Source organism: Podarcis pityusensis, assembly GCF_964106645.2.
Source record: "Podarcis pityusensis genome assembly, chromosome: 5".
NCBI classification, from domain to species: Eukaryota; Metazoa; Chordata; class Lepidosauria; order Squamata; family Lacertidae; genus Podarcis; species Podarcis pityusensis.
This window is the reverse complement of record NC_138032.1, coordinates 8,964,037-8,988,026: the sequence shown is the minus strand read 5'-3', so window position 1 is coordinate 8,988,026 and position 23,990 is coordinate 8,964,037. Positions and strand designations below refer to the sequence as shown.

Here is a 23,990-nt window from a genome sequence, read left to right as displayed (position 1 = left end):
CATATTTGCCCATCTCTATTGCCTCCCTCTGGGAACTACAGGCTGCATGGTTCTCTCGTGAAAGGGAATGAATGTTTAAAATAATTGAAACATATAGTGCAGAGATAACAGAAACACAGCCAGCCTTCTAGAACATGCATCCATTATACTGCTTTACAAACTGCAGGGCTCAAATGCCAGCGGTGCTCTCAGCAGAGTGCAGGACGCGCAAATCAACAGCAGTTACTGCTTTGGAGTCAAAGGAAAATACCCCCACTACTGAACTGCTCACACAGGCAGTTTGGCTCACTCACGCCCAATTCGTTTGCATAGAGGCTGCATAAACCTTGCTCTCACCAGCACAATAGCTGCTCTCTGGAATGGTAGGTAGGAAGGGAAAGTGTCTTGCTGCAAAATTTCCTGCTCTTTTCTGCAGTTAGTCACCAGAGGTAACTAAGGGGCAAAGCAGACGTGGCAGGGAGAACTACACCTGTCTGCCTGATCCATGTACAATGTGGATCACACGAACTGCATGGGAATGTGGGTTGCAAACTCGTATGGATGTGGTCCATCTAGTGTGTGCACACTGACCAACAGTGGCTGTCTAGGGTTTCAGACAGAAGTCTTACCCAGCCTTATCTAGATTCAGGTAGGTAGCCGTGTTGGTCTGATGCACTCAAAATAAATTTAAAAATTGTCCAGTAGCACCTTAGAGACCAACTAAGTTTGTTCTGGGTATACCCAGTCTTATCTGGATGAGATGCCAGGTTTGGATCTGGGACCTTTTTGTGTGCAAGCACATAATCCCTTTCTCAGTTATTCAGCTTGACATTGAATAAGGAAGGGATCCCAGGGGTCATCTAGTCCAACCCCCTGTGGGGGTTGCCTTGGCCACTTTGGTCTTTGGTCCCACCCATTGCCTCTGAGCCACCTCGACCGACTGTTTATTTACATGCTATTTCCCTGCCTCAGTTCCTTTGCAAACACCACCGCCAAAATAAATATATATTCAAAGTCCAAGCAAACTGGGATTACTTCTCATTATACTTTATCGCTCTTCCAACTTGCTAACCCAAGGACACTTTCCCTGAAGAGATGTTACCCAGTTAGAATTTATGGCAGCAATAAAACGGCTGGTGCCAGACATCATATGGTCCCAAAGAGCATGATTTCAGAGGAATGGCGTACATTTAAACACCTCTTCAGACCCGTACATTTCTGAGGTGGTGTGTCAGGATTGTATATGAGCTTATTACTACTGCACCTAGTTGGTCATATGCTCCCTGGGTGCCCACGTGTGTAGAATTTATCTATATAATTTATATTCATCTATATAATTAATACACATCTCGATGTAAAAAAGAGATCTGTAAACAATTATATACAAAATAAATCTCTATATGATTCACCTAAAAAATAATCAGGATATAAAAAATATGGATTCCTTAAAATGCTCAGTGGTCTTATATCAGAGCAACTGGGGAGGGAAAGGGGGGGGTCAAAAGAGAATGAACCCATCAAAATTACAATTTTGGAAGTGTGAGGAGGGGAGGAGAATACAATCTGGCGTCTGGCTTTCTCCTGGTTCAAATAAATCTCTTTCCCGGAAGAAAGAAAAGAAATCCCATCACCCCCTCCCCCCCCAAAATCCCACCATCCACTGATTACACTTTATCTTTCCAAATAAATTTACAAACGCAAACAGTGAATTTAAGTACCTGGCAGCTTCAAGCTGATGCACTGGGGCAAAAATAACTATAAATAGCAGATGCCAAGTTTTAGCTATTAAAGGGAGAAGTGGGGGGGGAAAGGGGGGGGAGAGGGAGAGAAATCTGTAGGATGCAGCTTTTGTCAGATCTTGGGAGAAAGATTTATTAATGTGTGGCTTATGTCCCTAGTGTTATATCCTCCTAAAGCCCTGCCTTAGCCCTTTCTGGGGAGATCTGGCCTTTCTAAGGATGCAGAGCAGCCCCTGCAGGAAGCTGCCCTGCAAGCCGGTCCCTTAGCTGCCTCTGGACCTGGAGGAGGAACGCACCCTGCACGTGCTCAGGAGCGCGTCTCGGCACCGCCCACTCACCGGCATTGTTGACAAGCAGCAGCCGCTCCATCAGCCCGTCCCCGCGGAGCTCCCAGGTGCTGCAGCTCATCGCCCGAGGCCAGGTTGGCAGGCAGGTCGCGCACGCAGAGTGCTGGACAGGGGCACGCAGCTTGCCCTCCAGCTGCTCCAGCACAGCCACCGAGCGCGCCACCAGCATCTAACTGGGATCTAACAGAAGTGACTACTGGGGAAAGGGGCAGCGAGTGGAGGCTGAGATAGGGGGCGTTCTGAAAGAGCCCCTAGCGGATACGGTGGTACCTTGGTTTAAGAACAGCTTGGTTTATGAACAACTTGAATTAAGAACGCTGCAAACCTGGAAGTAGGTTTGCCTTGGAAGCAGAACATGTTCCGCTTCCTGTTGAGTGTGTTCCATTTGTCAATTGAGTCTCCCGCTGCTATGGGAAAGCAGGGCTTGGTTTAAGAACGCTTTGGTTTAAGAACGGACTTCCGGAACGGATTAAGTTCGTAAACCAAGGTACCACTGTACATGAGCAAAGAAGGGAGGAATCAGGCAACAGCTCCAGAATATATGGAGCAATAAGCAGGGAACACCAGAGGGAGCAGAGGAAAGGTGCCTGCACTGTGTAAGGAACAGTTTAGCAATAGTGGGCAGATAGGATTGAGCAAGCAGGACGAGGAGATGCCAACAGGTCCCCACAGCACGTCAGGTTGCTAATCAATTTAATCAGGCTTCCTGGTTTTCAGTATATTCCATGAGCCTCTAGGTGTGAAGCAAACTGAGATGCAAAGCGGCCCCACCCAAGGTGCTATTCTCCTGTAGTCCTGGTTATATCTTGGCTGTGAATCCTGGAAGAACTGCCCCTTGCCTTGCAGGTCTTCTCCACTTGGCTCGGGAGGAAGGAGCCCCGACTGACTCCACCTGCAAAACCTGAGGCTGCTGCTAAAGATGCTTGGCTTTGGGTATTGTTGCGGGGAGAGTTGCGGCTGCTGCTGCTGCCTTTTTGTATCTGTATTTCAAATCTTGTGATTTATGCGAAAATTGTTCAGTTTGTGTACTATTTATTTATTTATTTATAGCTTCTATTATTAGTAGTAGTAGTAGTAGTAGTAGTAGTATTACGGCATGACTTTTTGTCACATTGCAGTTCCGTATTTTCTTATTTATGCATTTATATATTTATGTATTTGTTATTAAATTTGTATACGGCCCTTCATCTGTAGATCTCAGGGTGGTCCACAACATTAAAATACAATACAAAACCACAAAATACATAATATAAACAACAACAAATCAATAAACATCCTCCCCCATGTTGTAAGCAGCCTTGAGCATGGTTTGAACTGTGGAAAGGTGGCATAAAAAGGTAAAGGTAAAGGACCCCTGACCGTTAAGTCCAGTCGCGAACGACTCTGGAGTTGCGGCGCTCATCTCGCTTTACTGGCCGAGGGAGGAGATGTTTGTCCGCAGTTTTTCTGGGTCATGTGGCCAGCATGACTAAGCAGCTTCTGGCGAAAGGAGAGCAGCGCACGGAAATGCCGTTTACCTTCCCGCCGGAGTGGTACCTAATTATATACTTGCACTTTGATGTGCTTTCAAACTGCTAGGTTGGCAGGAGCAGGGACTGAACAATGGGAGCTCACCCCGTCACAGGGATTCGAACCACTAACCTTCCGATCAGCAAGCCCTAGGCTTGGTGGTTTAGACCACAGTGCCACCCTAAAATTATGTATGTATGTATATCTGGTACGCTCTGCAGTGAAGGTGGATTGTATGGCACCCATGTGCTTTCAAAAATGAAACAGCATACAGTGGTACTTCGGGTTAAGTACTTAATTCGTTCTGGAGGTCCGTTCTTAACCTGAAACTGTTCTTAACCTGAAGCACCACTTTAGCTAATGGGGCCTCCTGCTGTGTGATTTCTGTTCTCATCCTGAAGCAAAGTACTATTTCTGGGTTAGCGGAGTCTGTAACCTGAAGCGTATGTAACCTGAGGTACCACTGTACTATAAAATAGCATACTAGACAGCAATTACCTGGAGGAGCTGAATGAATTCATGGGTGCATGGTACACACTCTCGGTAATTCTTTGGTGTAGTTGGCTTGCCTCTGTTAAAGAAAACAAGGAAAGGTTGGATTTGTGCAGCTTTCAACAAAGTTTTACTCAGCATAGACCCACTGAAATTAATGACCATGACTAAGTTAGGTCTATTAATTTTAATAAGTTCACTCTGAGTGGTACCCTCCCTGTGGAACGCCCTCCCATCAGATGTCAAGGAGATAAGGAAATACACAACTTTTAGAAGACATCTGAAGGCAGCCCTGTATCGGGAAGTTTTAAATGTTTGGTGCTTTCCTATGAATTTATATGTGCTGGAAGCCGCCCAGAGTGGCTGGGGGGAAATCAGCCAGATTGGGCAGGGTATAAATAATAAAAAATATTATTAAGTGCCACCCTATGTGATTTGTTGCACACAAGCAGAAAGAGAGTGACCTAGATCACACATACTACAAGTTAACTATGAGTTGCCCCACAGGCAATCAAACCAATCATAGCATAGCTTTCCAAAGTTTGTCTTCCAGCCGGTCTGACTACATGGCCAGGTGACCAAGCAAACCATGGTTAATGAAGGTTGCTGTGTTCACATGCAACATCAAACCATGGTTAAAACAAACCAAGGTTTCTAAGCCAGAAACAACCCATGGCTTCAGATCACCAGACAGTAAAGAAACCTTAGTTAAGCTATTGGGCAGGGTTCACACTTAACAATAACCCACAGTTTTAGTAGTATGTGTGAACCAGGCAGATATGAACACCATTCCCAGGTTCTTGAGCTAACAGGGCCGGATGAATCATGAACCTCATTGGGCCATGTGCCTCAGGTGGTGGGTGCAGAAGGGCAGGGGACTGTGCCCTCCATCTGCCAAATGAAAAACATCTTGCTGGACTGTCTTGCTAGAGTGGTGCATGCTCTGGTTATCTCCTGCTTGGACTACTGCAATGTGCTCTACGTGGGGCTACCTTTGAAGGTGACCCGGAAACTACAACTAATCCAGAATGCGGCAGCTAGACTGGTGACTGGGAGCGGCTGCCAAGACACTGATCTTGAAAGACCTACATTGGCTCCCAGTACGTTTCCGAGCACAATTCAAAGTGTTGGTGCTGACCTTGAAAGCCCTAAATGGCCTCGGTCCAGTATACCTGAAGTAGCATCTCCACCCCCATTGTTCAGCCTGGACACTGAGGTCCAGCGCTGAGGGCCTTCTGGCGTTTCCCTCACTGCGAGAAGCCAAGTTACAGGGAACCAGGCAGAGGGCCTTGTCAGTAGTGGTGCTCGCCCTCCCATCAGATGTCAAGGAAATAAACAACTACCTGACTTTTAGAAGACATCTGAAGGCAACCCTGTTTAGGGAAGTTTTTAATGACCGATGCTTTAATGTATTTTTAATCCCCCCTTCCTGTTTGCCCGCTTGTGCAAGTTTGAAGTTTTTTGGAACATTGTTTTTATTCACTTTCATCTTCAAACCGCTTAACATGGTTGCACTGAGATATATCTTCGTTTGCATTAGAGAATACGACATGCAGCAATTACAGCAAAGGCACAGCCATCACGGTGAGTCGCTGCTGATGACCGTGAATCTGTCTAACCCACTTTTAAAGCCACCCTTTGCTGGCGGCTACCAGAATGGTGTGAATCACATAGTTTTAATATGCGATGTGCGAATAAGCTCTTCCTTTTTTCATCTGTCTTGCCTGTGGCATCTTCAGACGCCAAATGCAGGTTACAGTTCATATTACCTACGCATGTAAAACGCAATACACGTAGGCCCAGATCATGTGGCCAATTGCTGGATTCCATTCATGACTGTGTGACCTAGATCTCTGTGCACCGGATTTTATGCGCATAGGCAGGATTCGAATGTTACACCCTGGATGGAAATCCAGTGACAAAGGAGACGGGTGTACCTGAAGGTCAGGGATGCTCTTTTCCAGGCATATGAGTTGTATCTGGCAGAGATATCCTCCCTCCAACGTCACCTGGCTCAATGTCAGTTGAGTGATTTGTCGCAAGAAGAGAGGGACAGGAATCACTTTGTCCTCACATGCTTCCCCTCCCACCCACTGTAAAATAGTTTCTCAGGAGCAAAGCACAGCTGGGATGCTCTGCAAGAAAGCCCGACTTACAGCCCCTTCCACAATGTCAATGTTTCCTGCTCTTTTGATAGCTGAGGGCCAACCAGTGGAATTAATAATATCTGGGAGTAGATTAGAGGAAAGGCAGGTGGAGATATGAAAAAGCATGGCTTACAGTATCTGAATAATATAGACTTCTTCTCTGCCATTGTACCAGATCTCAAATTTCTTGTTATCGCCTTTGACATTTTCAGTAATGCCAAACACACCATATGTGAGAAGCATTATTGCTTCTCCCAAAGAATCCTGGGGGGTTTACTACAGTTCCCAGGATTCTTAGGGGGAGGCCATAGGATTCAAATGCATAGTGTGTGCACACTCATGATGGTATAAATGCAAAAGGTGTCAATAATGTCAACAGCAAGTGTCAGAGCTGTGTCGTTCCTAGGAAGCATCCAGCACACAGCTTTAACCCAGCCTGTGCCAACTTTGGTGCCCTCCAGACATTTCGGACTACAACTCCCATCAGCCCCACCAGGCAAAACTATGGGTTGAGATTGATGGAAATTCAGGAGAGATTAAATGAGCTGATCAAGGCAGAGCTGCAGCAAAAGAAACCTCCCCAAGGAGCCAGATTAGGTGACGGCAAGGCCAGAACAGTGACTCACACAGAGACACAGTGGGCAGGCACAGCAATGGGTGGATCTGTGAGCTCAAAAGGACCTATAAAAATACAATTAATTTATTGTTCATTGCATGAACAATTGTGACAGGCAGTTTGGGAAATATTAAGCCCTCGGAAAAGGGAGGGATGGGGAATACAGCAGTGACGCACACATATCAAACCATTCCCTCTGCAGTGCCCTACCTCTGCAAGCTTCCAGTTGTCCCGTCAGGACCTTTCTAATCTCAGAAACCCAGGTGTTCTTCAGCTCCACGGAAGCAGCCTAGCGGAGAAAAAAAAGACAGATGTAAATCACAAGTGATCTAGGCAGTCACCTTGAATAGCCTTGAATAGTTCATGTGAATTCATCTGCGCTGCCATATGCCCTCTTTCAGATCATGAGAGTATTCCTCCACCAGGAAATCTGCACCCACAGATATACGATTCCTTCCCTTTCTGTTGATGACATCCGTCCTCAAAAAATGATTTCTGTAGGCAAAAGGTTTGGTGGTGAAGCTAATCCCACCCCTCTTTTGGCTTGGAGCAGTGTTTCAATGAGGAAGGAAAATATTGTGTGTTGCTGTTTTTTAAAAAAAGAAAATATGCTGGATGAAAATCCGGCTGGATGAATATTCGGGAACCTGGGGAATGTGTTTTTTTAAAAACCTACCTGAAGCATGGGGTAAATGAGCATGTTCCATCACAGACAGCTAGGAGCAAGGCAACTGGTGTGTGGAGCAGGGAGAATTTGTGAGGGGGAAGCTGGACTGAGCCCTAGGAGACAAGAGTCCACAGCCTTGAAGCTCCCTGAGGTACCCTGGGACAGCAACTGTCTCTCAGTCTGGCCTAGCTACTTCGCGGGTTGCTGTGATGATAAGGAGAACTGTGTTTGCCACCTTTAGCTCCTCGGAGTACAGGTGGGATATAAATGCAATAATAAACAAGTAAATAAATTAAAAGGCATATGGTGGGGATGGAATCTTCCATTTAACCCTAAGCGAATAGTGGCTTACTTAACACTGTCTAGTGAATTTGCAGCTGTGGAGATCTCAGCTAGGAACAGCTCGGCTCACGTTCTTATGAGACATGTCTTATGTCTTGGGAGCCATGTGTGGTTCTCTTTCACTCCCTCTGTCATCTCCACACCTGCTCAACTATCACACCGTGGAATTAATAATATCTGGGAGTAGATTAGAGGAAAGGCAGGTGGAGATAAGAAAAAGCATGGCTTACAGTACCTGAATAATATAGACTTCTTCTCTGCCATTGTACCAGATCTCAAATTTCTTGTTATCGCCTTTGACATTTTCAGTAATACCAACCGTGCTCATCTGTTGAAAAGAGAACCTTGAATGTTGAACACAATATTTTGCCTCCACAATATAGAATGATATTGCCTTCCCTAACCCTTTTTAGTTCATATAACAGAGCACATGAAACCAGTACAACATGCATTTGTTGTTATTATTATTATTATTATTATTATTATTAAGATTAAGATTTATATACAGTCATACCTCGGGATAAATACGCTTCAGGATAAATATTTTCAGGTTGCGCTCCACGGCGACCCGGATGTAACAGAGCACGTTACTCCCAGGTTTCGCCGCTCACGCATGCGCAGACGGTCAAAACGACGTCATGCGTGAAAGCGGCGAAATGCGACCCGCACACGTGCAGACGCACTGTCGCATCTTACGTTCTGTTCAGGATGCGAACGGGGCTCCGGAACGGATCCCGTTCGCACCCCGAGGTAGCACTGTACTGCCCTTCTTCACAAGATCTCAGGGCAGTTCACAAGATAAAAAGGCAAGGTAAGAGCGCAAATAGGATAGCTCAGCTGGTAGAGCAGGAGGCTCTAATCTCAGGGTCATGGGTTGGGCAAAGAGATTCCTGCATTGTAGGGGGCTGGACTAGATGGGACCTCATGATACCTTCCAGCTCTACAATTCTATGAATGTGCCTGGCCTGTCGACTCCACGATAACCAAGCCTACTCACACAGAGACTGTGAATCATTGCCTCAGTTTATATATAAACTGTTGTGAGGATGAAATGGAGAGGAAGAGAACCATGTGCACCATCTTGATCTCCTTGGAAGATAAAGGTGGTATATAAATCTAAATAATCATCAACATGATATAATAATTTATTATTTATACCCCACCCATCTGGCTGGGTTTTCCCAGCCACTCTGGGCGGCTTCCAACAAAAGATTAAAAATACATTAAAACATCCGTCATTAAAAACTTCCCTAAACAGGGCTGCCTTCAGATGTCTTCTAAATGTCAGATAGTTGTTTATTTCTTTGACATCTGATGGGAGGGCATTCCACAGGGCGGGAGCCATGACCAAGAAGGCCCTCTGCCTGGTTTCCTGTAACCTCGCATCTCGCTGTGAGGGAACTGCCAGAAGGCCCTCGGCGCTGGACCTCAGTGTCCGGGTTGAACGATGGGGATCTACAAAAGGTCTGATCACAGGCAAGTGCATGGTGGATCATGCCTCAAATCTTAGCTTAGCAGGTCAGACTGTTTACGAAACTGGATTTTTTCTCCTGGGGCCAAGAAAATACTTCAAAAGCAGGCAGAGCCTGCTGTATTACTGAAAGTCTTACACAAGAAGTGACGCTGAAATGCTACAAGCACCAGTGAAAACAAAGCTGAAATTGCTGCTTCTTTTGTTTACAGTGTACAATCCCCCTTCTCCTTCGATGTGAAGGCAGAAGTTGTACAGTTTCCCTCTCTCCGATAAAAAAACAAAACAGCAACCCAAAGGCAAGTGTGGAAACGCAATGCTAAAAGCAGTTCTAAAACAAGAAAGATGCAGAATTATCCTCCTTGACTATGTAGAGTTTGCAAGACAAATTTAGTTTTCACCGTTGCTATTGTTTTAGCTTACCGTATTACCCACCCTTCAATCTCAGCTCTTGGGGTGGGTTACAGCAATTAAAACACAACATTAAAAACAGTTTTAAACACTTTATAATCATAAAAGGGTGGGTCCTAAAGATATGCAGATACATATGTCAGAAGCCAGGGAAAAGAGGTATGGCTTCAGTAGCCCTGGAGCTCAAAGGCTCTAATGACCCTCCCTGGGCCAGTCCTACTGTTTGGCAGAGTAAGAAAGCTGCCTCAGGTGGAAGATGCTGGGCGGCAGAAAGGAACGGCAAGGTGTTGAAGGACAGAGCTGTCTATGCCAGGCAACTTGCCCTGCACACCCACCCACAAGCTGGGTGCCCTATTGCCAGAGACTTTTTTGTGCAGCATTTCTAGACTCACACCCATGATTTAAAGTGCCATGTCTGGGCACTTTTCTTCGCCCCGGGGCAAAGAAAGTTTCACTGACTTGGTTGGCATGAATGACACTGCAGTTAATGCAAATCCTGGCACTATCCCTAGAGTTCCGTTTAGTTACACCTTGTGGGATCAGTCTGAGTTCTCGTATAGCCTGCTGATGTGGACAGAATATTTGCAGGGTTCAGCTGACCACAGACCTTGCCAACCCCTGCACATCTTGGCTTGCATAATCTCGAAGAGGGGGGCTGGCTAGAGGGATGACTGCTGCAGTCTGAGAGGGAATGGTTCCAACTGCTTTGAAGGAGACCGTAGTACATCCCCTCCTGAAGAAGCCCTTTCAGGACCCAAAGGTATTAGGTTGCAAATGCCCCTTTTTAGGATAAGGGACTCATCAATGACAAATCCAGACAGCATCTTAAAAAGCAGACATCACCTTGCCAACAAAGGTCCGTATAGTTAAAGCTATGGTTTTCCCAGTAGTGATGTATGGAAGTGAGAGCTGGACCATAAAGAAGGCTGATCGCCAAAGAATTGATGCTTTTGAATTATGGTGCTGGAGGAGACTCTTGAGAGTCCCATGGACTGCAAGAAGATCAAACCTATCCATTCTGAAAGAAACCAGTCCTGAGTACTCACTGGAAGGACAGATCCTGAAGCTGAGGCTCCAATACTTTGGCCACCTCATGAGAAGAGAAGACTCCCTGGAAAAGACCCTGATGCTGGGAAAGATTGAGGGCACAAGGAGAAGGGGACGACAGAGGACAAGATGGTTGGACAGTGTTCTCGAAGCTACCAGCATGAGTCTGACCAAACTGCGGGAGGCAGTGAAAGACAAGAGTGCCTGGCGTGCTCTGGTCCAGGGGGTCACGAAGAGTCGGACACGACTAAACGACTAAACAACAACAACAAGGATAAGGGATTTGAGAGGGTGGTGTCTGAGCAAATGTAGTTGTGCCTGGATGAAGCTGAGTATCTGGGTCTTTTTCAATCCAGATTCCACCCTGGTTTCAGCAGATAAATTGGTTTGGTCGCCCTGATCAATCACCTTTATAGAGAGAGGGGTGGAGGGAGCACTACCCTATTGATTCTTACCAATATTTTACTTTCTGCTTGGGTGTGCAAATGAGTTCTCCGTGGGTTAGGGACATCACATATGATGTCAGGTTTGGGACAGGTGAGCATACCAGTCAGGCAGGTCAAGTTGGGACCAGGGCCAGAGGTTCCCCACCCCTGACCTATCTCAGTTTCGGCTTGGCTTGCTCTTGCTTTGTGGAATCTGATGTAGGACCAGCAGTTTCATTGGCTGCTGCAGGGATCTCTTCCCATTATTTTCTACCGAATTTGTAGATAAACACAGATCTCGCAATACCATTACAAGTCTCCAGTACTCTCCTCCAAAAAAGGTGACGGTATTTGAAATATACTTGGAGTTGCGTAGTGATTTCATGCTCTTTATTGCAGCTCGTCAGAACAGTGAATGAATTTTCCCCAAAACCACTGGCTTTGTATACATTATTTACACAATAGGTCCCGTGTAATTGGCTGATTCTGCTTCCCTACTGGAGCCTGATTGGGCTGCTCCTGCAGTCCAATCAGTTGTTGCATTCTAGGATCCTACCTGCCTATTGTTCTAGGACCCAATCTCAGTACATAACAGTATTCCTCCCATCTACAGCTCTCTACAGGCAGCAGGCAGGCACAAGTTTATTCCAGGCCATTTTGGTAGGCTCAGTGGTAGGCTCATCTGTTTCGCACGCAGAACTTTGCAGGTTCAGTCCCTGCCATCTCCCCGGAATTAACCCCTGTCTGGAACCCTTAAGAGCTGCTGCTGATCAGTGCCAGTGATGCCATTAGAATAACCAAGGTAGAAGGCAGCTTCCGATATCCCAATGGTATTCCAGATGTGCACTTTAAAACAGTTGGTGGCTTGCAGATTTCCACACCGCTTTCAACCACGACAAACCACTTACCTTTAGAGAATTTTTGAAGCTGTACGAAGGAGACTTCTCGTGGCCATCGGTATTCTCTTCGCGCTTCTTGCAGAACAACAGGATCTTTGCATAGAGAAAGAGGTGCCTTTGCATTGGCTTGAACCTGGCTAAATCTTTCACTTTGTTGTGACCCTTCTTGTGGTCCGTCCAAACGTTGAAGGAGCCTTGCAGGAGCAGTTTCCCAAGCTCATGCACATCTCCCTAATGAAAGAGGGAAGAATTGTATGAAGGAAGATGCTAACCCATAGGTCAGTTGAATAAATAGCTATAGTCCATGAAAACATATGCCTTAATACAACTGTTAGCCTCTAAGGTGCCCCATGAGTCTTTGTTGTTTATATTCAAACTCCACACACCCAGCGGCAGAGCATATGCCCACGCTGCCCAAGGCAGGCGTGCTCCCGAGGGGGGGCAGGGGCGGGGCACAGAAGGTGCCCTCCCAGGCATGGGATAGCTGCTCGGATGCACAGAGTGGCGCACGCGCTTTGCAGCTGGGGGCGGAACGAGCCGCCGATGGTGGACATTCGGCGCGTTGCCCACCCACAACTGCCAAATGTCACCCCCCTCAGCAAAGACACCCAGGCCACCTGCCCCCACCACACACCCCTTCCTCCACCCCTGCACACCCCCACCACCAAGAAAAAAGGTTCCACTTTCTAATTATCCCCCGGGTCATAATCCCTCTGACGGAAATCACTTCCTGTTTTGTCAGCCAGCATAAGTGGAATGTTGAGCTGATTTGACACACTGCTGACATCAAAGTACCTGGGGCACTTAGACGACTGCCTACAAACACGGAATTTATACTGCATAGCTTGAAGAACATACTGAGTTAGGTTGGCCTTGTACTGGGTAGAAAGGTTAAAAAGCAAAAGGGCGGCAGCTTTTTAATAATGATGGTGGTCTGCTTTCCAAAGAGGTAAAAGAGCTATCATACAAATGACTTAAAATTAAATGACTGGCTTAATCAAATTGTGCTATTTAAAATGGAAATACCTTAATATTTTTTTATTATTAAAAAGTTCATGCACACAAAAGCTTCTACCCAGAACAAACTTAGTTGGTCTCTAAGGACAATTTTTAAATTTATTTTATTATTATGTTATTATTTATAAAATTTGTATACTGCCCCTCATCCGAAGATCTCAGGGTGGTTCACAATGTTAAAATTCAACATGAAAACACCAAATACATGATAAAAATAAGAGCAACAAACAAATCAATAACCCCCTCCTATAACCCTCTCCCACAAGCACATTTAAAAGGGGTGGAGGATGTTGAGCAGCCAAAGGCCTGGTTAAAGAGGAACTGTTTGGCTGGTGCCTAAAGGTCTATAATGAAAGCGCCAGCCGAACCTCCTGGAGGAGGGCATTCCACAAGCGGGGACCCCCTGTAAAAAAGGCCCGTTCTCATGTTTGCGCCCTCTGGAAGGCAGGCAGGCAAGCATCCTGAAACAATAATGCCAAGGTCTGGATGAGACCACAGAAAAGGCATGTTCTGTGTATCTACCCACCTGATCCCCAAAGTTGCAGGGATGCTGAGCATTTAATGAAGCCCTAGGAGGGTGGGAAAGTTTGTACGAGACAAGGTGGCATTTCAGATATCCTGTTCCAAGCTTATTTAGGGTAGGGTAGAGTTGGCCCTCCAGATGTTGTGGCCCTCCAACCAGCGACGGAGCTTCATGCTCCAGCACCGGGGGGCGGAGAGCAGGTGGGGCGGGGCTGGCGTGCATCCCGGGGGCATGGTGTGCCGCCCACAGGGGCGTGGCATGCTGCCTGGGGGCGTGGCACACTGTCTGCGGGGGTGTGGTGCCCAGCTCGCGGGGGGGCCAGCCACGATGGCACCCCACCAGGATCATGCTCTCCTCTTCCTCCGCCACTGCCTCCAACTCCCAATCAGCCCCAGGCAGCCTGATCAATGGTCAGGGATGCTACCAGCTGTAGTCTAGCAACATCTGGGGTCTGGAGTCAAAGGTTAGGCAGCTCTGATTTGGGGCCCTGGAGATTTATCTTGTCATGGAGGAAACCAACAAGCTTGCAAAGAACAGTAGGGTTTGAAAGCCGTTGATCTATATGATACTCTACGTTGGCTAAAAGACACACCTCATAACCTGTAATTGCTATCTGATGCATGGAGTCATTCGCCGACTTGATGATATCAATCACGGTGGCTAGAGCTTCCTCCAGTTCAGCTGTGCCTTCTGAATTCTTGCTGCATTTCAACATTTCCTGTTTTTGAAATGGATACAAAAGACAGATTTATTATGCCCGAGGAGACCTCTTTAACATTTCCCGTTACAAAAACATCTTTAGGCACAGATTTGTGGCAGAAGGTTGAGTGCATTCAAAGCAACCACTCGCTCAAGTGGAATTTACCTTAGTATAGCCGCTTGTCAAGTTTTATTTTCCAGCTTGAACAGTGAGGAAAATCTTGTGTTTTTGCACTGGATCAGAAATTCATGGGTGCAGATGAATGCTAAGATTCTCCTTGCCATTTAGCAAGCCGGTACAATCAAGAGGGTATATGCACACTAAAATAAATGATCACTTGGGTCAGGGTCATCTTCTGCCATCTTGACATTATATTCCATGAAAAATTACTGAGGATACAGACCCAACCCTCATCTGATGAATGGGCACAGCTAGCGTTGCATCTGAAGCCCCAGAAAGGGAGACTTAGTCAGATCCAGCACCACCCTTCTTATAACCTTATGAAATTGCTGCACCCCCTGTAAATTGCGCTAAATTCATCTGTCTGATCAGATCTGCAAAGGACATCATTTCACCAACAGGGGCAAGAGAGCAAACTATAATTTATTATGCCACTTTAAGTTGGTGTTCAGGCCACTCCCTTTTCTGACCCGGGTGCTCACCTGTTTACGAAAAGTCCGCATTTGCTGGTTGCCAGGTGAGAAGACAAAGACATTCGCGTCTCATCCTCCATCAGCTCAGTAAGTCTATGTTTGCTCACATTTCCCACTGCTCTATGGGATATTATAAGCACCACAATACCCCTAAGTAGGAAAGGTATTTGCAATGCATGCTTCGCTACAGAGGCACAAATGGCCTTCGGGGAAATGAAACAAAGAACACCATAACAACCAATATATATTTTTATATCAAACACGCTGCTAGCAAATAAGTAGGGACTCTGCTTACCTGGTTAGTGTAGCACAATAGTACTAAAACTATTTTATTCCTGCGCAGCAGAGGTTTGGACTAGATTGCCCTCAGGGTCCCTTCCAATTCTACGATTCTATTATTCTAACTAACTTAAATACATCTTTCACACTCAGGAGGTGAACTAGAAGGTAGTATGAGTTGAAATGATTTATTTTACTCATTCATTAAATTTGTATACTGCCCTACGCCCGTGGCTTTCGGGGCAGTTCAAAGCACAAAGTTTCACAAAACACAGAATACATAATAATTTTTTTTTAACAATTAACAATAATAATGTATACAAAATAATGAAAAATGCACTCCCCAACAAAGTAAGAAAGAAAAGAGGAAAGCTTCCTCCTCTTCTTTTCCATTTTAAAATAATTTCCTTTGCAGATACAGTGGTACCTCAGGTTACATACGCTTCAGGTTACAGACTCCGCTAACCCAGAAATAGTACCTCGGGTTAAGAACTTTACTTCAGGATGAGAACAGAAATCTCGCGGTGGCAGCGGGAGGCCCCATTAGCTAAAGTGGTGCTTCAGGTTAAGAACAGTTTCAGGTTAAGTACGGACCTCCAGAACGAATTAAGTACTTAACCCGAGGTACCACTGTATACAAAAGCCACCGAACCAAAGATACAAGATCTGAGTTAAAACAAAGATAAAAACGTGTTGTGATAGATCAGGGGTCAGCAACCTAAGGCCCATGGGCCAGAAGCGGCCCACGGAGGTCGTTTGACTGGCCCATGAGCCGCCCCTGAACTGAGCTGCCTGCTTGCACGCTGTGCTAAACTGGCATGGGAACTCGCTTCTGTGGCACCAAAAACCGCGTCTGCACAGACGCCAAAAATCGCAGGCTCTCTCTCTCTCACGTGCAATCCAGCCCATGGAGGGATCTCCACAGGACTGATCTGGCCCAGGCAAGATAAACCTTGCTGACCCCTGTGATAGATAAACAGGGAAAAGATAGTAGTGGGGGATGAATTGGCAGAAGGTTTCCTTATCAATACCGAGCATACTAATCAAATTCAGAGTCAGTTGTATATTCTAGTGAGCAAACATTAGTTCCCAAACAGATGGCAGGAAATAAAAGTTTCAAATGCTTTTGTTGAAAATTTGATTTTTTTCCTCTCTCTCTGTATATGCTGAAGAACCAGGAGAAATGGCTAAAGATACCCCAACCCACAGTGCCATTCCTGTGCTCAAACAGATAGTCTCCCACAGCAGCAATCCTTTGTTTAAAAAAGATAAAAGTATTTACTCATACTTAATCTAAGCACAACCGCAAGGACTCCTGATTAAGTGTTTTAGCTATGCAATGTTGAATGTTAACTCTGTTCTCTTTCCCCTTTGTTATTGTTATTGGTTTTTTAAAACCACTCCACGAATCAAAAACTTGTGCAATGACCACAAATAATGAACCATATGTTGTAGAGATTACTGCAAATTTGTTATTTTTGTGATAGACAAATGGCACAAGAAGATGTGGTCTATTTATTTGTATCATTTCTCATTCTACGATCCCTGTTTATAAAGCCCAAAAAAGAAGTTTGTTTTAAAAAAGAAAGATAAAAGTACAGTATTTGAAGACAATTCACTGCATCCCTAGGTAATCTGTAGCTCGGCCATCAGAGACCAAGGCTTCACCTTGCTGCAATTCTGTAGGCAGGAGCAAGCAAGCTTACTGCCATAGAGAAAAGGAGGAAGAGAATACAGAGGCAGGATGAGGCCATGAACAAGGGTTTAAAGCAGTGGTTCCCAATTAGCTAAGTACTGCAGACCCCCTGATCCACTACCCAGGGCTCTGCTTATTGGCAACTTTTTGGCAAAGTTGTTGAGCTTTTCCCAGACATTCTCAACGATTTTTGACGTTGACGAATTTCGACGGACGAATCCTGCTTATGTCCAGGAAATTCCAGGCGTATGGCAGCTCTATCTCACAACAAACATGGCATAGCTGTCCTGGAAGTATTTGCACCCACCCAAGGTCAGCAAGGACCAGTCTATTAGAAGGAGCAGCGCTACCCCCTGACATAGCATTGCTAGAAAGAAAAGTGGTGGTTTTAGCTACTCAGCAAGTGCTTTTGGCTCAGCCTCTAAAGCAGGCATCCCCAACCTGCGGCCCTCCAGATGTTTTGGCCTACAACTCCCATGATCCCTAGCTAACAGGACCAGTGGTCAGGGATGATGGGAATTGTAGTCCAAAACGTCTGGAGGGCCGAAGGTTGGGGATGCCTGCTCTAAAGCCACGAGTCCTTTTTCACACACCCCAAATCCCAGGCCTTTCTACGCAATCTACATGCTAATCCTCAATTGTGGGGTCGCAATGCTTAAGGTGTTCCAAATCTACAGTAAATCCAAATTAAGCAGGTAAATAACACAGAAGAGCATTTTGACGAGGACAACATCATGCACAAAACCTGCAAGTCCATCATAAAATGCTGCGAAGAACTGCACAGTGTTCTCGGGTACCATTATGTAACACCAGCTTTCCCCTCCCCTTCAAGGCTGAGCAGTCATAGGATTCTGTGGGGCGGATGCACAGTAGCTGAAGACAAGCTGAAGACATACCTTCAACAGCAGCTGGTACTTGGTAATTCTCTGGACTGGCTTCAAGAGATAAGCGTCAAGTGAGAGTTTTTGGTCCAGTTTCCGCTGGCACTCCTGGAAAACACAAAGCAAAAGGTGGGGATGAAATGATGCCAGGTTGTTGTTGTTTTGCCAATTCGCCGAAAATCTGCCCGGACTCAGAATGGCTGCCCGATACCCGGACATACCCAAACGTATGGCAGCCCTAAACACAAGGACTGAATTACAGTTTAATGACTTTTATAAGTGAGAAGCTTGTTGTTTTTATGAGGTAAACATTGTGATAGGAATTTTATGGTTTTAGATATCTGGCAACGTTCATAACCACACGTACATAGATCAGCACAGGAAAGCCAACCTGGAACCATTTTGATTCCTAAACTGAGCAAATGTTTCTCTGCATGGTAAAAATGGAAAAGCCTCCCCATTGTCTCTTTCCTCACAAATCCTGTCTCAAGGATATGTCTGTTTGAATAAGGTGTGAGCCTGTGACCTGGCCCAGGAAATAAGTATTTTACCACTACAAAAGAATGGCCAGGCTCCCCAGGCAATCCAATCAAGTAACTTGCCAGACAGGAGATAAACTGTGACAGGAGAAAAACAACATTTAAATTTCTGTGATGTAGGTGGGGTGTATCTGAGGGGTGGTCTTAGGTTACACCCCTTCTGCGATGAATGCATAATGTTTCTGGGGGTGGTCTTGATCTAGAGGATGGGAATTTCAAAAGTCTTTATAAGCCCTTGCACAGCATTTTTGGGGGTCCTCTTCCTCTCCTGCGTATGAGGGGAGCACCCTGTTGCAACAGATCAATAAAGATCAGGCTTACGAGCTGCTTTGCTTCTCAATATTTTCTGGTTGGCCTCTGTTATTTTCTCCTACCAATAGGGAACCTATGTAAGGACTCTATATGGGCTCTTGGATACCCCATAAGGGAAAAGGGCATATTTTTATTTACAACAACATCCTTTCCGGTTCACAAACACAGATGTCCTTTGGTAGCTTTCAAAATGAGGTTTCATGCAGCTTGGAATAATACAATTCAAATTATGTCCCCGTGTCTTTGAAGCATAATTAGGAACTAGATTTACATTAGCCGACGCTAGAATCTTATAAATATATCTTAAAGGGCCCATTAGGACAACCATTCCCTTTTAGCAGTAGTGTCCAAATGCCTGTTTCGTAGGCTGTAAGGACTATGTTTGTCTGTCCCAAGATTGATGCTTAGAGTGTCTCATGGTTAACAGCAAGAAAGGCTTATTCCAAAGTTCCTCATCATTTATCCCAGATTAGTTAAGATCGCTGATTCATTTACGCTGTTTTTCATGATTCCAGCAGAACCCATTGAGAGAATATAGTAGTAATAATTTATTATTTATACCCAGCCCATCTGGCTGGGTTTCCCCAGCCACTCTGGGCGGCTTCCAACAAAAGATTAAAAATACATTAAAACATAAGTCATTAAAAACTTCCCTAAACAGGGCTGCCTTCAGATGTCTTCTAAATGTCATATAGTTGTTTATTTCTTTGACATCTGACAGGAGGGCGTTCCACAGGGACGCCGAATCCATTATCACAGAACCCATTATCAGGGTTGTGGGAACATGAAGAGGAGGCCCATGGCCTAATTTAAAGATCAGGAGCTAGTGGATACCCTGTGAAACGAACGTGATCAATTCAGAAAACATCATGTCCCTGATTTCTAAGGGTTCGTATTCTCATTTTAGGCTTCAACAGAGTTTGGCCCTATAGAGATAGGTGGCGCCATAATAAAAATGGATGTCTTCCTCAGATCATTCACTAGAACAGGGATGGAAAACCTGTGGCCTTCCAGTCGTTGTGGCCTCCAAATCCCATGAGTCCTAGCCAACATGGCTAATGGTCATCACTGATGAGCAGAGCTATATTCTAGCAAAATCTGCAAGGCTCCCCATCCTTGCACTAAAATTGAAGTGGATTTTCTGTTTCCTGCTCTGAAAAACTGGATAACTCTCTTTGTGCACAACCTTTGGCTGTATTGGCTAAGGCTGATAGGAATTGGGCAACCACTATCATCTGGAAGGCTTATTCCAGTGATAATGTAAGGTTGACTAAGAGTGAATAAATACCCCAAGCTAAAAGTACCACCTCTCTGTATCTAAGGAACATGATAACAGCTCCAGATATCAAAAGGACTGCCTTTATAACATGATCCTTTTTGAACAATGTATTCGCCATCTAAGGATCCAGCCTCTGGGTCACCATCTATGAAGTTTAAAAGGGCAGTCACCATCTACTAAACACTTTTCCAAAAGAGGGTGCCTATCCTGTAAGGGATGAGGGAGGTCGGAGTCTAGAAGTTGGGCTTTCCTAACACCTCAATTGGACGTTTAAGATAAACATGGCTTTGTTTATAGCTTTTATATCTGGCTTTATAACTCTGAGACTTCTGGGGCACATGGTCGTAGAAAACAAATCATTCCTATGTGGAAAATCTAGGGTGGGGGAGAGGAAGAAAGGGATACTGTCAGGCTTTGGGAAATCGATTTCTCCCCCCCCATGGAAGTAGATAAGAAGATCAAATGAAAGGAACGTCTTACCACTTAGAATCTTTAATAATCACAGAGAGAGAACAAAGAACACATCTCCTAGAAATGGCGGTCCCTCCCTCCTCTGTCCCTATTAATCTACGTCACTTCTGGGTCTTGTAATCTGAGCTTGTACCCTCTGCGCTTTCTGTTCTAACACTTTCTGAGCTCTCTGTGCCTTTGGAGAAGGGGGGTGAATGCTGTACAGAGACTGTGAATCTGTTAACTCTCTCTCTCTTCTCCTGTTTCTTCTTCTAGCTGTTCCCCACCCAGTAATTCCCAGCTTCTCCCTTCAGAACTATGTTGTTGTTTAGTCGTTTAGTCGTGTCCGACTCTTCGTGACCCCATGGACCAGAGCATGCCAGGCACTCCTGTCTTCCACTGCCTCCTGCAGTTTGGTCAGACTCATGTTTGTAGCTTCGAGAACACTGTCCAACCATCTTGTCCTCTGTCGTCCCCTTCTCCTTGTGCCCTCCATCTTTCCCAACATCAGGGTCTTTTCCAGGGAGTCTTCTCTTCTCATCAGGTGGCCAAAGTATTGGAGCCTCAGCTTTACGATCTGTCCTTCCAGTGAGCACTCAGGGCTGATTTCCTTAAGAATGGATAGGTTTGATCTTCTTGCAGTCCATGGGACTCTCAAGAGTCTCCTCCAGCACCATAATTCAAAAGCATCCATCCTTCGGCGATCAGCCTTCTTTATGGTCCAGCTCTCACCTCCATACATCACTACTGGGAAAACCATGGCTTTAACTATACGGACCTTCAGAACTATGCCCCTCTGCAAACCACTGTTCCAAATCTATACTGTCCTCCTGCTCCTGGGAAGATTCAGGAGCAGGGGGAGGGGGTGGTTCCCATCCTTCTTCCTCAGTGCAGCCCTCTTCAGCACAGTCCCTGACAAATAATGTGTTTTGAGGTGTGTGCACTTTGGGGGTCTATACATTCCTTCTGAAACCCGAGAAGCCTTGTGGAACCAAGTATGTCCCTATGTAGGAAGGTTAGAGGTTCGAAGAAGCAAACAAGGATGAGATGAAATCTTTCACGCAGGCCTCTTCCAGACTGTGGCTATTTTGCAAGTGGGATTTAACCCAAACCAGCACATTTAGGGTGTTTTTATTAAGTTAGATTCAGCACTCTTGTGCAAGAAACCCGCTTTCCAAAAAGAAAAGGGGAGACCTTTTTGCGATCAGGAAACTGCACTTAAAAGTGTGGGGTAACAAGTTATTGCTACAAGCTCGCAAACAAATCAGAATGAATGCTCAATGAATGGCAGACATCATATAATCTCTTTGCAAACTTTGTGCAAACAAATCAATAAAGATGTCGTTTGGCAGCAGCCTCCATAAGAGAAAGGGAAGGTGTGAGCTTAGGAAGGACAGATGAACCCAGGCACTCAGCTGTTCTTTCCCCCTGTAGGGTTTATAAGCACTTGGTTCAAGAGTATGAGCATAATGAATACAGAAATAGGAGAAGCCTGTGCGAGCTTGACTGCCTGGACCTAACTGCTTGTGTGCGTGTGCTTTTAATGTATTTTTCTTCTTCTCGGTTTTAGTGGTTGGGTGGGTGGATGGGTGGTTGTTTGTAAACCTCTCTGAGTTGCCTGCAACAAGAAGCAGCATCTAGTAAATTTAAATAATAATAATAATAATAATAATAATCCCTACCTGAAAGAAGAGGCTGTCTCCACATTGTCTCCAGAGAGCTTCCGACCGTGGCTTGTTTTGACAATATTTCTCATATATTTGGAGATCTTCTTTCTGAATCAAAAAGAAAGCAAATGTTAAACAACAAAAAATAAGCAACCGAACATCTTCGTTCCCACATTATTTATTAAATTAGGTGATTTGCATACCACTTCATATTTCAAATGAAATCTGCAAGGAATGGGGGTGTTTCATAATTCTGCCTGCCTTCTAACCACGGTTAACAAATCGGAAACCAGGCTGAGGAACATGCGCTTCCTCTGCACGGCCCCTCCAGCAGACTAATGTCTTCTCCCCCGACCTCAGCTCTCTTTACAAAGTCCAGTGTTAACCACGGCTAAGGCTAACCAGGGTTCCCCTTAATTCAGATCTGAACCACATTCATATCACAATTTCAGAGCCTGTTTAAGGGGAAATCTTGGCTAGCCTAGATGCCACTTTCCAAACTACACCAAACAGGTTTGTGGTGATGTTCCCAGCACGTTCACCCAAAATAATTCTTAATCAGCCCGCATTTAAAGCACAACTATAGCAGTCATTTCTTCGGCCAAAATGGGAACTAGAGTTTACCACTGGCGCTACAGTGGTACCTCAGGTTAAGAACTTAATTCGTTCTGGAGGTCCATTCTTAACCTGAAACTGTTCTTAACATGAAGCACCACTTTAGCTAATGGGGCCTCCTGCTGCTGCCGCACCGCCGGAGCACGATTTCTGTTCTCATCCTGAAGCGAAGTTCTTAACCCGAGGTACTATTGAAGGGGCATATTACAATATAATTGTTGTTATTATTATCCTAAAAGGGGAGGTTTCTACCAGATGGACATGCTTAAATGTTACAGTGCAAATGGGCCTCTCGTTGGAATGTCTAGCTTGGGCAGATAGAGATAAGGAACAAGGATTTATTGTAATACCAGGATGAGGGAGGTTGCAGGAAGGAGGGAGGGAAGACCAAGAACTTACATGGTAATAGGAACTTATTATAAGTTTTGATTTCCCAGAAATCAGGGACTTACAAGAAATCAGGTGACTTACAAGAGATCAGGTGGTATTCTATTCTGCAAATCTATATAAAGGGGGCACACCCTGACTGGATGTGCAGGTTGCGTACTGATGGTCATGTACCTTTGGTCTGCATATGCACTTCAAATAAAAATCCTGTTAATAACCTGCAAGGACGTTTTGCCGCTTTGTGTGAATCTGTGCTTCAGGGACCCAATAGCAGATGTGCTTGGTCCTTCACTATTTCTAGGTTAGCGGAGTCTGTAACCTGAAGCGCCTGTAACCTGAAGCGTCTGTAACCCGAGGTACCACTGTATAGAGTTGTTAGGAAACCCCTATTCCCCTCACAGAGAACAAAACCCAGAGGGGTTTAACAGTCGATCCTTGTTCCTTGGGAACTCTGAAAATCACATCTATGTGCAGGAAATAGGGGTCTCCTAACAACTCTAAGCACCCTTAACAAGCTACAGTTCCCAGGATTCGTTGTGGGGAAGACATGACTGTTAAGCAGAAATAGAAGTACTTTAACCGTGTGGTGTGGATGTGGTCTCAAAAGGAAACGGCCGCTCTGATGAAGGCAGTCATTTTTGTTCTGGCCTCCACAGGCTGCTGGAACATGGGAGAAGGGTCCTACTCCAACAGCCGCTATGAAATAATCATTCTATCATTCTATCATCATCAACAACAACAACAACAAAATCATTTGTGTGAAGATTAAGATAAAATGGTGCCTGAGTGCTACATAGACATATTTATAATTTTGTGTTTTATGAGAATCATATGAGGATTTTTATTAATGTATTCTTTTCTATAGTTATTTCTGTTGGATATACTGTTTTTTTAATTCTCT

General features: G+C 45.2%; 1 protein-coding gene and 1 long non-coding RNA gene across 12 annotated transcripts in view; one reads left to right on the top strand and one right to left on the bottom strand.

The window, feature by feature from the left end:
- The window catches only part of LOC308478534, a 69,425-nt gene extending 51,496 nt beyond the window's left edge, over window positions 1-17,929 (top strand). Inside the window, exon 3 of the long non-coding RNA XR_013987115.1 lies at window positions 17,792-17,929. This is a non-coding gene — a long non-coding RNA (uncharacterized lncRNA). The remainder of the gene's footprint in view (window positions 1-17,791) is intronic.
- MCF2L2 (MCF.2 cell line derived transforming sequence-like 2) overlaps window positions 1-23,990 on the bottom strand; it is a 212,803-nt gene that overhangs the window by 28,323 nt on the left and 160,490 nt on the right. For all 11 annotated transcript variants that reach the window (XM_081007785.1, XM_081007794.1, XM_081007795.1 and 8 more), the window contains exons 19-25: window positions 22,103-22,195; window positions 17,856-17,948; window positions 14,224-14,349; window positions 12,101-12,322; window positions 8,074-8,166; window positions 7,040-7,118; window positions 4,073-4,145 (exon numbers count right to left, since the gene is read on the bottom strand). In XM_081007785.1, the coding sequence (XP_080863911.1) occupies window positions 4,073-4,145; window positions 7,040-7,118; window positions 8,074-8,166; window positions 12,101-12,322; window positions 14,224-14,349; window positions 17,856-17,948; window positions 22,103-22,195 (779 nt within the window). The remainder of the gene's footprint in view (window positions 1-4,072; window positions 4,146-7,039; window positions 7,119-8,073; window positions 8,167-12,100; window positions 12,323-14,223; window positions 14,350-17,855; window positions 17,949-22,102; window positions 22,196-23,990) is intronic.